At 47.3% G+C, this 13,055-nt stretch overlaps 1 protein-coding gene across 1 annotated transcript; it reads left to right on the top strand.

The window, feature by feature from the left end:
• Positions 1–9,954: 9,954 nt before the first annotated feature.
• On the top strand, positions 9,955–11,065 carry LOC123189045 (forkhead box protein P4). The gene has a single exon (XM_044601363.1). It carries the CDS (start codon positions 9,979–9,981, stop codon positions 10,657–10,659), a length of 681 nt encoding a protein of 226 aa, XP_044457298.1. The 5' UTR covers positions 9,955–9,978; the 3' UTR covers positions 10,660–11,065.
• Positions 11,066–13,055: the final 1,990 nt, after the last annotated feature.

The following is a 13,055-nucleotide window of genomic DNA, read 5'->3' as shown; positions in this document are numbered from 1 at the left end:
CTATACGATCTTATGCTATGTTTAGGATTGGGTCTTGTCCATCACATCATTCTCCTAATGATGTGATCTCGTTATCAATGACATCCAATGTCCATAGTCAGGAAACCATGACTATCTGTTGATCAACAAGCTAGTCAACTAGAGGCTTACTAGGGACATGTTTGCGTCTATTATTCACACATGTATTACGATTTCCGGATAACACAATTATAGCATGAATAAAGACAATTATCATGAACAAGGAAATATAATAATAATGCTTTTATTATTGCCTCTAGGGCATATTTCCAACAGTCTCCCACTTGCACTAGAGTCAATAATCTAGTTACATTGTGATGAATCGAACACCCATGGAATTCTGGTGTTGATCATGTTTTGCTCTAGGGAGAGGTTTAGTCAACGGATCTGCTACATTCAGGTCCGTATGTACTTTACAAATATCTATGTCTCCATCTTGAACATTTTCACGAATGGAGTTGAAGCGACGCTTGATGTGCCTTGTCTTCTTGTGAAACCAGGGCTCCTTGGCAAGTGCAATAGCTCCGGTGTTGTCACAGAAGAGTTTGATTGGCCCCGACGCATTGGGTATGACTCCTAGGTCGGTGATGAACTCCTTCACCCAAATTGCTTCATGTGCTGCCTCCGAGGCTGCCATGTACTCCGCTTCACATGTAGATCCCGCCACGACGCTCTGCTTGCAACTGCACCAGCTTACTGCCCCACCATTCAAAATATACACGTATCCGGTTTGTGACTTAGAGTCATCCAGATCTATGTCGAAGCTAGCATCGACGTAACCCTTTACGACGAGCTCTTCGTCACCTCCATAAACGAGAAACATTTCCTTAGTCCTTTTTAGGTACTTCAAGATATTCTTGACCGCTGTCCAGTGTTCCTTGCCGGGATTACTTTGGTACCTTCCTACCAAACTTACGGCAAGGTTTACATCAGGTCTGGTACACAGCATGGCATACATAATAGAACCTATGGCTGAGGCATAGGGGATGACGCTCATCTCCTCTATATCTTCTGCCGTGGTCGGACATTGAGCTGAGCTCAATTTCACACCTTGTAACACAGGCAAGAACCCCTTCTTAGACTGATCCATATTGTATTTGTTCAATATCTTATCAAGGTATGTGCTTTGTGAAAGACCTATGAGGCGTCTCGATCTATCTCTATAGATCTTGATGCCTAATATATAAGCAGCTTCTCCAAGGTCCTTCATTGAAAAACTCTTATTCAAGTAGGCCTTAATGTTGTCCAAGAGTTCTATATCATTTCCCATCAAAAGTATGTCATCTACATATAGTATGAGAAATGCTACAGAGCTCCCACTCACTTTCTTGTAAACACAGCCTTCTCCATAAGTCTGCGTAAACCCAAACGCTTTGATCATCTCATCAAAGCGAATGTTCCAACTCCGAGATGCTTGCACCAGCCCATAAATCGAGAGTTGGAGCTTGCACACCTTGTCAGCATTCTTAGGATCGACAAAACCTTCCGGCTCCATCATATATAATTCTTCCTTAAGGAAATCATTAAGGAATGTCATTTTGACGTCCATTTGCCATATCTCATAATCATAGAATGCGGCAATTGCTAACATGATTCGGACGGACTTTAGCTTCGCTACCGGTGAGAAAGTCTCATCGTAGTCAACCCCTTGAACTTGTTGATAACCTATAGCGACAAGCCGAGCTTTATAGATGGTCACATTACCATCCGCGTCTGTCTTCTTCTTAAAGATCCATTTATTTTCTATGGCTCGCCGCTCAACGGGCAAGTCAGTCAAAGTCCATACTTCGTTTTCATACATGGATCCTATATCGGATTTCATGGCTTCTAGCCATTTGTCGGAATCCGGGCCCGCCATCGCTTCTTCATAGTTCGAAGGTTCACCGTTGTCTAACAACATAATTTCAAAGACAGGGTTGCCGTACCACCCTGGTGCGGAACGTGTCCTTGTGGACCTTCGAATTTCAGTAGGAGCTTGATCAGAAGTATCTTGATCATCATCATTAACTTCCTCTCTAGTCGATGCAGGCACCTCAGGAACATTTTCTTGAGTTGCGCCATTTTCCGGTTCAAGAGGTAATACTTCATCAAGTTCTACTTTCCTCCCACTTACTTCTTTCGAGAGAAACTCTTTCTCTAGAAAGGATCCATTCTTGGCAACAAAGATCTTGCCTTCGGATCTGAGGTAGAAGGTATACCCAATAGTTTCCTTAGGGTATCCTATGAAAACGCATTTTTCCGACTTGGGTTCGAGCTTTTCAGGTTGAAGTTTCTTGACATAAGCATAGCATCCCCAAACTTTTAGAAACGACAGCTTAGGTTTCTTCCCAAACCATAATTCATACGGTGTCGTCTCAATGGATTTCGACGGAGCCCTATTTAAAGTGAATGCGGCAGTCTCTAAAGCATAGCCCCAAAAAGATAGCAGTAAATCGGTAAGAGACATCATAGATTGCACCATATCTAATAGAGTGCGATTACGACGTTCGGACACACCATTACGCTGAGGTGTTCCAGGCGGCGTGAGCTGTGAAACTATTCCACATTTTCTTAAGTGTGTGCCAAACTCATGACTCAAGTATTCTCCTCCACGATCTGATCGCAGGAACTTGATTTTCCTGTCACGTTGATTCTCAACCTCACTCTGAAATTCCTTGAACTTTTCAAAGGTCTCAGACTTGTGTTTCATTAAGTAGACATACTCATATCTACTCAAGTCATCAGTGAGGGTGAGAACATAACGATAGCCACCGCGAGCCTCAACACTCATTGGACCGCACACATCAGTATGTATGATTTCTAATAAGTTGGTTGCTCGCTCCATTGTTCCTAAGAACGGAGTCTTGGTCATTTTACCCATGAGGCATGGTTCGCACGTGTCAAATGATTCATAATCAAGAGACTCTAAAAGTCCATCGGCATGGAGCTTCTTCATGCGTTTGACACCTATGTGACCAAGGCGGCAGTGCCACAAGTATGTGGAGCTATCATTATCAATTTTACATCTTTTGGTACTCACACTATGAACATGTGTAGCATTATGCTCGAGATTCATTAAGAATAAACCATTCACCATCGGAGCATGACCATAAAACATATCTCTCATATAAATAGAACAACCATTATTCTCGGATTTAAATGAGTAGCCATCTCGAATTAAATGAGATCCTGATACAATGTTCATGCTCAAAGCTGGCACTAAATAACAATTATTAAGGTTTAAAACTAATCCCGAAGGCAAATGTAGAGGTAGCGTGCCGACGGCGATCACATTAACCTTGGAACCATTCCCGACGCGCATCGTCACCTCGTCCTTTGCCAGTCTCCGCTTATTCCGCAGCTCCTGCTTTGAGTTACAAATGTGAGCAACCGCACCGGTATCAAATACCCAGGAGCTACTACGAATACTGGTAAGGTACACATCAATTACATGTATATCACATGTACCTTTTGTTTTGCCGGCCTTCTTGTCCGCTAAGTATTTGGGGTAGTTTCGTTTCCAGTGACCACTTCCCTTGCAATAAAAGCACTCAGTCTCGGGCTTGGGTCCATTCTTTGGCTTCTTCCCGGCAGCTTGCTTGCCGGGCGCGGCAACTCCCTTGCCGTCCTTCTTGAAGTTCTTCTTACCCTTGCCTTTCTTGAACTTAGTGGTTTTATTCACCATCAACACTTGATGTTCCTTTTTGACTTCTACCTCTGCTGATTTCAGCATTGCAAATACCTCAGGAATGGTCTTTTCCATCCCCTGCATATTGAAGTTCATCACAAAGCTCTTGTAGCTTGGTGGAAGCGACTGGAGGATTCTGTCAATGATCGCGTCATCCGGGAGATTAACTTCCAGCTGAGTCAAGCGGTTATGTAACCCAGACATTGTGAGTATGTGCTCACTGACAGAACTATTTTCCTCCATCTTACAGCTGAAGAACTTGTCGGAGACTTCATATCTCTCGACCCGGGCATGAGCTTGAAAAACCATTTTCAGCTCTTCGAACATCTCGTATGCTCCGTGTCTCTCAAAACGTTTTTGGAGCCCCGGTTCTAAGCTGTAAAGCATGCCGCACTGAACGAGGGAGTAATCATCAGCACGTGTCTGCCAAGCGTTCATAACGTCTTGGTTCTGTGGGACGGGAGGGTCACCTAGCGGTGCTTGTAGGACATAATCTTTCTTGGCAGCTATGAGGATGATCCTCAGGTTCCGGACCCAGTCCGTGTAGTTGCTGCCATTGTCTTTCAGCTTGGTTTTCTCTAGGAACGCGTTGAAGTTGAGGACTACGTTGGCCATTTGATCTACAAGACATATTGTAAAGATTTTTAGACTAAGTTCATGATAATTAAGTTCATCTAATCAAATTAATCAATGAACTCCCACTTAGATAGACATCCCTCCAGTCATCTAAGTATAACATGATCCGAGTTAACTAGGCCGTGTCCGATCATCATGTGAGACGGACTAGTCAACATCGGTGAACATCTTTATGTTGATCATATCTTCTATACGACTCATGCTCGACCTTTCAGTCTTCTGTGTTCCGAGGCCATGTCTGTACATGCTAGGCTCGTCAAGTCAACCTAAGTGTTTGCATGTGTAAATCTGTCTTACACCTGTTGTATGTGAACGTTAGAATCTAACACCCGATCATCACGTGGTGCTTCGAAACAACGTACTGTCGCAACGGTGCACAGTTAGGGGGAACACTTTCTTGAAATTATTATGAGGGATCATCTTATTTACTACCGTCGTTCTAAGTAAACAAGATGCAAAACATGATAAACATCACATGCAATCAAATAATAATAGTGACATGATATGGCCAATATCACATAGCTCCTTTGATCTCCATCTTGGGGCTCCATGATCATCTTGTCACCGGCATGACACCATGATTCCATCATCATGATCTCCATCATCGTGTCTCCATGAAGTTGCTCGCCAACTATTACTTCTACTACTACGGCTAACGCGTTTAGCAATAAAGTAAAGTAATTTACATGGCGTTTCTCAATGACACGCAGGTCATACAAAAATAAAGACAACTCCTATGGCTCCTACCGGTTGTCATACTCATCGACATGCAAGTCGTGATTCCTATTACAATAGCATGAACATCTCATACATCACATATATATCATTCATCATTCATCACAACTTTGGCCATATCATATCACAAAGCACTTGCTGCAAAAACAAGTTAGACGTCCTCTAATTGTTGTTGCAAGTTTTACGTGGCTGAAATAGGGTTCTAGCAAGAACATTTTCTTACCTACGTGAAAGCCACAACGTGATTTTTCAACTTCTATTTACCCTTCATAAGGACCCTTTTCATCGAATCCGCTCCAACTAAAGTGGGAGAGACAGACACCCGCCAGCCACCTTATGCAACTAGTGCATGTTAGTCGGTGGAACCGGTCTCACGTAAGCGTACGTGTAAGGTTGGTCCGGGCCGCTTCATCCCACAATACCGCTGAAGCAAGATAAGACTAGTAGCGGCAAGAAAGTTGACAACATCTACGCCCACAACAAATTTGTGTTCTACTCGTGCAAGAGAACTACGCATAGACCTAGCTCATGATGCCACTGTTGGGGAACGTTGCAGAAAACAAAATTTTTCCTACGGTTTCACCAAGATCCATCTATGAGTTCATCTAGCAACGAGTGATTGGATTGCATCTACATACCTTTGTAGATCACGCGCGGAAGCGTTCAAAAAACGGGGATGAGGAAGGCGTACTCGACGTGATCCAAATCACCGGAGATCCTAGCGCCGAACGGACGGCACCTCCGCGTTCAACACACGTACGGTCAGCGTAACGTCTCCACCTTCTTGATCCAGCAAGGGGGAGGAGAGGTTGAGGAAGATGGCTCCAGCAGCAGCACGACGGCGTGGTGGTGATGGAGCTGCAGTACTCCGGCAGGGCTTCACTAAGCACTATGGAGGAGGAGGATGTGTTGGAGAGGGAGAGGGAGGCACCAAAGGCATGGTTGAGAGGCCCTCCTTTCCCCACTATATATAGGGAGTCCAAGGGGGGGGCGCTGGCCCTAGGAGATCCAATCTCCTAGGGGGTGCGGCCAAGGGAGGAATCCCTCCTCCCCAAGGCACCTAGGAGGTGCATTCCCCCTTTGGGACTCTTCCCTTCCTTGAACCCTAGGCGCATGGGCCTCTTGGGGCTGGTGCCCTTGGCCCATATAGGCCAAGGCGCACCCCCCTATAGCCCATGTGGCCCCCCGGGGCAGGTGGCCCCACCCGGTGGACCCCCGGGACCCTTCTGGTGGTCCCGGTACAATACCGGTGACCCCGAAACTTGTCCCGATGCCCGAAATAGCACTTCCTATATATAATTCTTTACCTCCGGACCCTTCCGGAACTCCTCGTGACGTCCGGGATCTCATCTGGGACTCCGAACAACATTCGGGTTACTGCATATACATATCCCTACAACCCTAGCGTCACCGAACCTTAAGTGTGTAGACCCTACGGGTTCGGGAGACATGTAGACATGACCGAGATGACTCTCCGGCCAATAACCAACAGCGGGATCTGGATACCCATGTTGGCTCCCACATGCTCCTCGATGATCTCATCGGATGAACCACGATGTCGAGGATTCAATCAATCCCGTACACAATTCCCTTTGTCAATCGGTATGTTACTTGCCCGAGATCTGATCGTCGGTATCCCAATACCTCGTTCAATCTCGTTACCGGCAAGTCACTTTACTCGTACCGTAGTGCATGATCCCGTGACCAGACACTTGGTCACTTTGAGCTCATTATGATGATGCATTACCGAGTGGGCCCAGTGATACCTCTCCGTCATACGGAGTGACAAATCCCAGTATTGATCCGTGTCAACCCAACAGACACTTTCGGAGATACCCGTAGTATACCTTTATAGTCACCCAGTTATGTTGTGACGTTTGGCACACCCAAAGCACTCCTATGGTATCCGGGAGTTACACGATCTCATGGTCTAAGGAAAGGATACTTGACATTGGAAAACTCTAGCAAACGAACTATACGATCTTATGCTATGTTTAGGATTGGGTCTTGTCCATCACATCATTCTCCTAATGATGTGATCTCGTTATCAATGACATCCAATGTCCATAGTCAGGAAACCATGACTATCTGTTGATCAACGAGCTAGTCAACTAGAGGCTTACTAGGGACATGTTGGTGTCTATTATTCACACATGTATTACGATTTCCGGATAACACAATTATAGCATGAATAAAGACAATTATCATGAACAAGGAAATATAATAATAATGCTTTTATTATTGCCTCTAGGGCATATTTCCAACAGCCCCAGCCCGCGTCGTCGATGTAGAGCTTACCGCGACGGCTCTTCGCCATCCGGCCCACGGCGTATCCCTTGATCCCTTTGAAGTTACCCTCTAAGAACTTGAAACCATCGTGTGATATCCCCACAGTGGGCGCTAACTGTCGTGAAATTGTCTCGGCAGATGTACTAGTGTGAGGATTTAGTCGTGGAGCCATCGCGATGAGGTTAGCTTAAAGGGGTTAATCAGGATAAAGGACACGAGGAGTTTATACTGGTTCGGCCCCTTACGGTGAAGGTAAAAGTCTAATCCAGTTGTAGGTGGTATTGCTAGGGTTTTGATGAGCAGGGAGCGAATACGCTTGACCCGGCTCTCGATCTGTTGTTTCTTGTTCTAAGCCGCCGCTGGGTCGTCCCCTTATATACACGGGTTGACGCCCTGCGGCTTACAGAGTCCCGGTCGGCTTATACAACGTATCCGGCTCTGTGACCTTTCTTACATGCCTTACAATACAAGTCTATATACATAGCGGTTTATATCTGCCGGCCTTAAGCCGCCTTCGGGTTTGGGCCCTCTACTAATCCTATCTATGAACCGCCATTGTTAATATGTTCTTGGGCTTCATTTGAGATGAACCACCATAGGGATGACCCGGCCTCTCCTGGGCGGGTCATGCCTGATAGTCATATCCCCAACAATCCCTCTTGTAGTTTGCTGATCGTGGATCTGATCGCTTTGGTGTTTATTTTTCTTTTTCCTCGCACGCACATAACGTCGGTATTATATGACTTTGGTATTTGTCGGTCTATTTCTGTGTGCATATGTTGGTGTTGATTGTGTGCACATAACGTCGGGTGTGTGTTTATTTTGTTTGTATCTTCTTAATCTTCATTTTAAGCTAATAAAATCCATCATTTATCAAAGTAAAAAAAATCACCGCTTGTTCTTGTAAGTCCCACCTCTCCTGGTCTCTCATACGTGCAATATAAACACATATGAGATCACGCTTCAGTTCCAGAGCTTTATACCACATATAACTTCCTCATTTCGTTTCTCCACATGCACCGAAAGTGGAATAACAGGCCTCTAAAATCCTACCTCTTGTGATCAAGGGCGATCGGGTTTTTGGAACAATTACCCATGACCGCTGGCATCTTTTTTTCTGTGGCTGCACATGATGACTTCCCCAAGGACGACTACTTTCTCTATGCCGATAATATATGGCTCTAGATAGAATATCCTTTGACTCTCAGGTATATATACACCTGATATGGGGGAAATTACTAATTATGAAAAGTATTTTTTTTTATTTTTTTAAATAAACTTGATCTTCCGTTGTACTCCCTCTGTAAACAAATATAAGAGTGTTTAGATCATTATTTTAGTGATCTAAACGCTCTTATATTTCTTTACGGATGGAGTACTAACATAAAGTTTTACAAAGGAAAAAACTCTCGTCAGCTCCAGTGCAAAAAACAAAATTTTAAGGTCAAAAAGTGTGAATAGTTGCGTGTACCTAGTGTTGATTTTGTTTTTGTTTTTTTTTTCACCCAAGAGCCAAACATGCTTGTCCGCTTCTGATGCTACTACGAACCCGTCTTCTTCACTCCATTGTATGTGTCCTTATCGTTTTTATCTTATCTACCAAATCACATGTCTAAATTCATTTGTCTCTGATCAAATTATCATATCTATTATGTTTATCCTATTTTATTGAATGGTCTACATAAGGTATCATATGGTTTTTGGAGGTGACATAAAAATAATTATTTCTCCCACGTGTCGCGCCTAAGAAATAGCAAAACCATTTTTCAGATATATTTTGTGTCATAGTTATCCCTTTTTCATGAAAGGATCCCACTTGGATAATTATACTTACACAAGAAAGCAAGCTGCTTGATTTTGTGGCGAATCATGTAAAAAGTTGATTACCAGCGCAGACAAGTAGAGCACTCTTGTTCCTAGTCGCCGTGAGAGATAGGGACAGCGGCTCACGTGCTACTTTGAATTCAGCCAGCATCATCTTTAATTTGATCGCTAGTAGCTGCCTATGACTGCGTTCGTTACTGAATCCTGATTCGTCGATCTCTTCGTCTTTCTTCTCTGTTCCTTTTTTTTTGCGATGGTTTCTTCTCTGTTCCTTGGTCGCAACTGATTATGTAGAATCATTCAGTCCCAGTCAATGGACTACTAGACCGACGACAGTGATGCAGGAAGACCGAGTCTGATACTACTAGCAGCATCTTATCTTTTAGTATTTAAATAAAAATGAAAATACGCTTCATTATTAAATGGGGTACGCCCAGCACGTGTAGTTTGGCATAAGAGATACCCAGTCTGCTAAGCAATTTCGGTCTCTTAAGTCGTCTGGCTTTCTTCTAGAAGCAAAATTCCATACGGACTTTACGGAAACGAGGAGATAAGAGCATCTACTACCTCCGTTCCGAATTACTTGTCGTAAGTATGAATGTATCTAGTTGTATTTTAGTTATAGATATATCCATTTCTGCGACGAGTAATTTAAAACGGAGGAAATACAACCGAACCATATCAGCCAAGCATCCGGACGGGCTGCCCGGACATTGACTGGATGAAAAAACATCACCAAACCGGATATCCCATACCTCATTCAAATGATCGGACTGATCGTTACTCCTCATACTCTATCTGGGGCTGATATGAGGACATCCGGACAGGCCTGGACACGGGCGCCATGTCGGATCGGCCAGCTAGGGCTCACGCCATCCCCGCCAATGCCCTCACAAATACCCCAACCCATCGGACGAACCGGAGTCAAACCCTCACTTTTGTCGGTCCACTCGTCTGTTCCGCTTCCCTCGTCTCCTCCGCTTCCTCCCAAATCCGCCCTCAGCCATGGCCAAGTCTGGCCAGGACTCGACAGCAAGAGCGATTCCATGGACTGGAACGAGGAGGAGGACGACAGATCCAGTAGCGACGCGTTGTACGAGGTGGAGCTCGCGCCTGGACACCGGCCGGAGCTCGAGTTCGATCGCGTCCACCCCCAGTTCCTCCACACACTGCCGGTGGGATGCGGGCCGCGCCCACCCGTTCCGCTCCGCATCGCTCCAGATCCGGAGCCGAGCGGACGTCTCCCCTTCCCCTCCGACGCTAGCAAAGCCTTGGCAGCGGTAGGTGCTCGTGCTCGCGGCTCTCGTGCGAACGCGCATGGGAGTCCAAGGCGAAGGCGGCTCGATGCGAGCGACAGCGGGGCAGCGACTGCGTCGGAGCCCGGCTCTTCCTGCCAGTGGGCATGCTCCAGCCCCGTCGACCCGGAGGAGGCGCTCCTCCGCAAGGTCATGTGGCGCTTGCTGACCACGACGGATTCCGACATGAGGTGACTCCGGTGCTAGAACACGAAGCTGCTCCGCCTCAAGCTCGAGGCGTCCGAGCGCCTCGCGAGGGAGGAGTCGACCGCCACCAAGGTCGCCCGCCACGTGAAGGAGCAACAACGCCTCCTCCGCCGCCTCTCCAGCTACATTTTGTCAGCATCGGAGAGAGGCACCACCAACATAGATGACGACGACGACCCTCCCGCCGTAGATGCATATACGGAGATGGGCCGCTGCGATGCCAACCGCAAGCGATGAGCTCCAACCACCTCCCCTTATCTCATTTTATTTTCTTTGTAGTATAAAATCCGACAAAACGTCTTTTGGGTTCGATGCAATCTGTCCGATAAACTATGTTCCAAGTTTCTTGTTCTATGTTGATCTATGTCCTTCTAATGTTGTTTCAATTCATCCATGGATTTGGTGCACACGATTGTGGACAACAAAGAATGGCTATTGTCCGGTCACTTACAGTAAGCATGTCCAGACGTGTCCACAGATGTATAGGGACTCATATTAGAGCATCTCTAACAGGCACGCAACCACACGGCACACTAAAAATAAGTTTACGACGCTGAAATAGCAATTTTTTGCGCGCCTAGTAAAATAAAAATTATGCACGCTGCTCCAACAGAAACGCTAAACTTTACAGCACGCGACACACATTTCATACTAAAAAACAAGATAGTTCTTCATCATAGATAGGCATAGGTAGATAATAATAGAAAGATACAAAAGGATAGCCTACATAGTTCATAGCATAGATAAATAAATAAAAAAGATAGTCTTATTTCAACTACTCGTCGTCGTCCTCCTCTTTCGACTTCGACTCGGTGATGTCCTCCTCCTTTTCCTCCGATGTCGTAATGAAGGTGTCAATCCGTCGTTCATCGTTGGAATCCCAGGTCGACGCTTCTTTGAGCTCGATGTTGAAGAGCGCGTCCGCCTTCCGCGTACGCCTGTCCTCGCGATAGGCGGTTCGCTCTGGCCTCCTTTGCACATAGAATTCACGCTCGTTGATGACGTCCTCCGAAAAGTGTTGGCGCCACAGCGACATGGCCTCCTCGTCCATCTCGGTGATGTCGAGCCGGCGCTCCCGCCTCCGGTTGTCACGACGGTCCTTGTCGGTGACAAGCCGCGGGGGAAGTGCGAGCTCGTGCGCCAGCTCCCGCGTCGCCATGTTGGGGAAGTTCATCTCCCTACGAGACCGCCGGAGGAGCCACGCCGTCGCGTCGTACAAGCGGGCGGCATCGTGAGCGGTGTCGAATGTGCCGAGGCCGAGGCGCATCTCATCAGACCGGATCTCAGCGGAGAATGAGCCGGAGGGGCGTGCGCGGACGCCGTGGTAGCCCGAATTTCCCCGACGACGCAGCGGCATGGTGGCACGACGGTGGCAAGAGCTGCAGAAGGCGTGTGGCGAGACACAGAGCGGTGGGAGGGCGCTAGATTTATAATGCACGCCGGACGCTGCGCCAAAACTAACGCGCGCGATCTTTTCGTGCACACCGGAATCTCCCGCGCCCGCTGGAGCACGCGCAACCGCTCCGCGAGCACTAAAACCGATGTTTCCGCGCGCGTTTTTTACTGCGGTTGTTGGAGATGCTCTCAGGCAATTCCGGTTGTGGATGCTGCATGCGCGCACTCGCAAAAATCAGCCGACGACGAGCGATGGTACACCGGCTGGAACGGCAAAAATATAAGACCGCTTTCCACACTGACGTGTGGTCGTAATACTACTAACCTTTGTGTGGAAACGGATGACTGGGTCAATAGGGCGTCGACCGGATACTTCAGGGCATCGCCTTTTAGGATGTGTTCGGTTGGTGTCACCAAGTGAAATGTAATGGGTCGATTCCGTCTCCAGAGCTCATTCTAGTGTTTAGTTTGTCGAAGGAACGAGAACCCATCGATTCCACGGAATGGCATATTCCTTGTTTATGCAGAACCAAGTGATACCTTCGAATCAAGCGGACGACAAGAACTGCTCGATTGACTCGCTCGTCTTCTCTTCTTTCCCTTCACGGCGCCACATCTCCCTCCCCAACCTTGCGCACGCCGCCGCCAGCAGCCTCATCACACGCGCCATGGATGGCCACCGCAGCATCTGTCGCGCTCGTAGCAGCCCCGGCCACCCCCGCGTCTCCCCCTCCCCTGGGCCGCAGATCCCTCCGCATCTTTGCGTGTGCTGCCGCCGACAGCCCGACCGTGTGCGGCCATGACTTGCCACCGCCGCATCCTCACGTTGGCGCTGCTTGCCGTCGCGCCGGCCACGTCCCAGGCGGGCGCACCTGACACGCCCGCCGAGCAGGAAGGTCGGGCGGCCCTCTCAATCATCTTCTTCAGCCGAGCATGGAGACCGGGCAGCCCTCTCACTCGTATTCTTCAGTCGGGCTTGGAGGCTGGAC

The sequence above is a fragment of the Triticum aestivum genome, chromosome 2A, assembly GCF_018294505.1.
Source record: "Triticum aestivum cultivar Chinese Spring chromosome 2A, IWGSC CS RefSeq v2.1, whole genome shotgun sequence".
Lineage (NCBI taxonomy): Eukaryota > Viridiplantae > Streptophyta > Magnoliopsida > Poales > Poaceae > Triticum > Triticum aestivum.
Note: the sequence above shows the minus strand (reverse complement) of the source record. Positions and strands in the feature narration are given on the sequence as shown.

What these genes read in the sequence shown, in the direction of transcription:
- LOC123189045 (XM_044601363.1), top strand. Translation starts at nt 9,979, where the DNA reads ATGAGGACATCCGGACAGGCCTGGACACGGGCGCCATGTCGGATCGGC.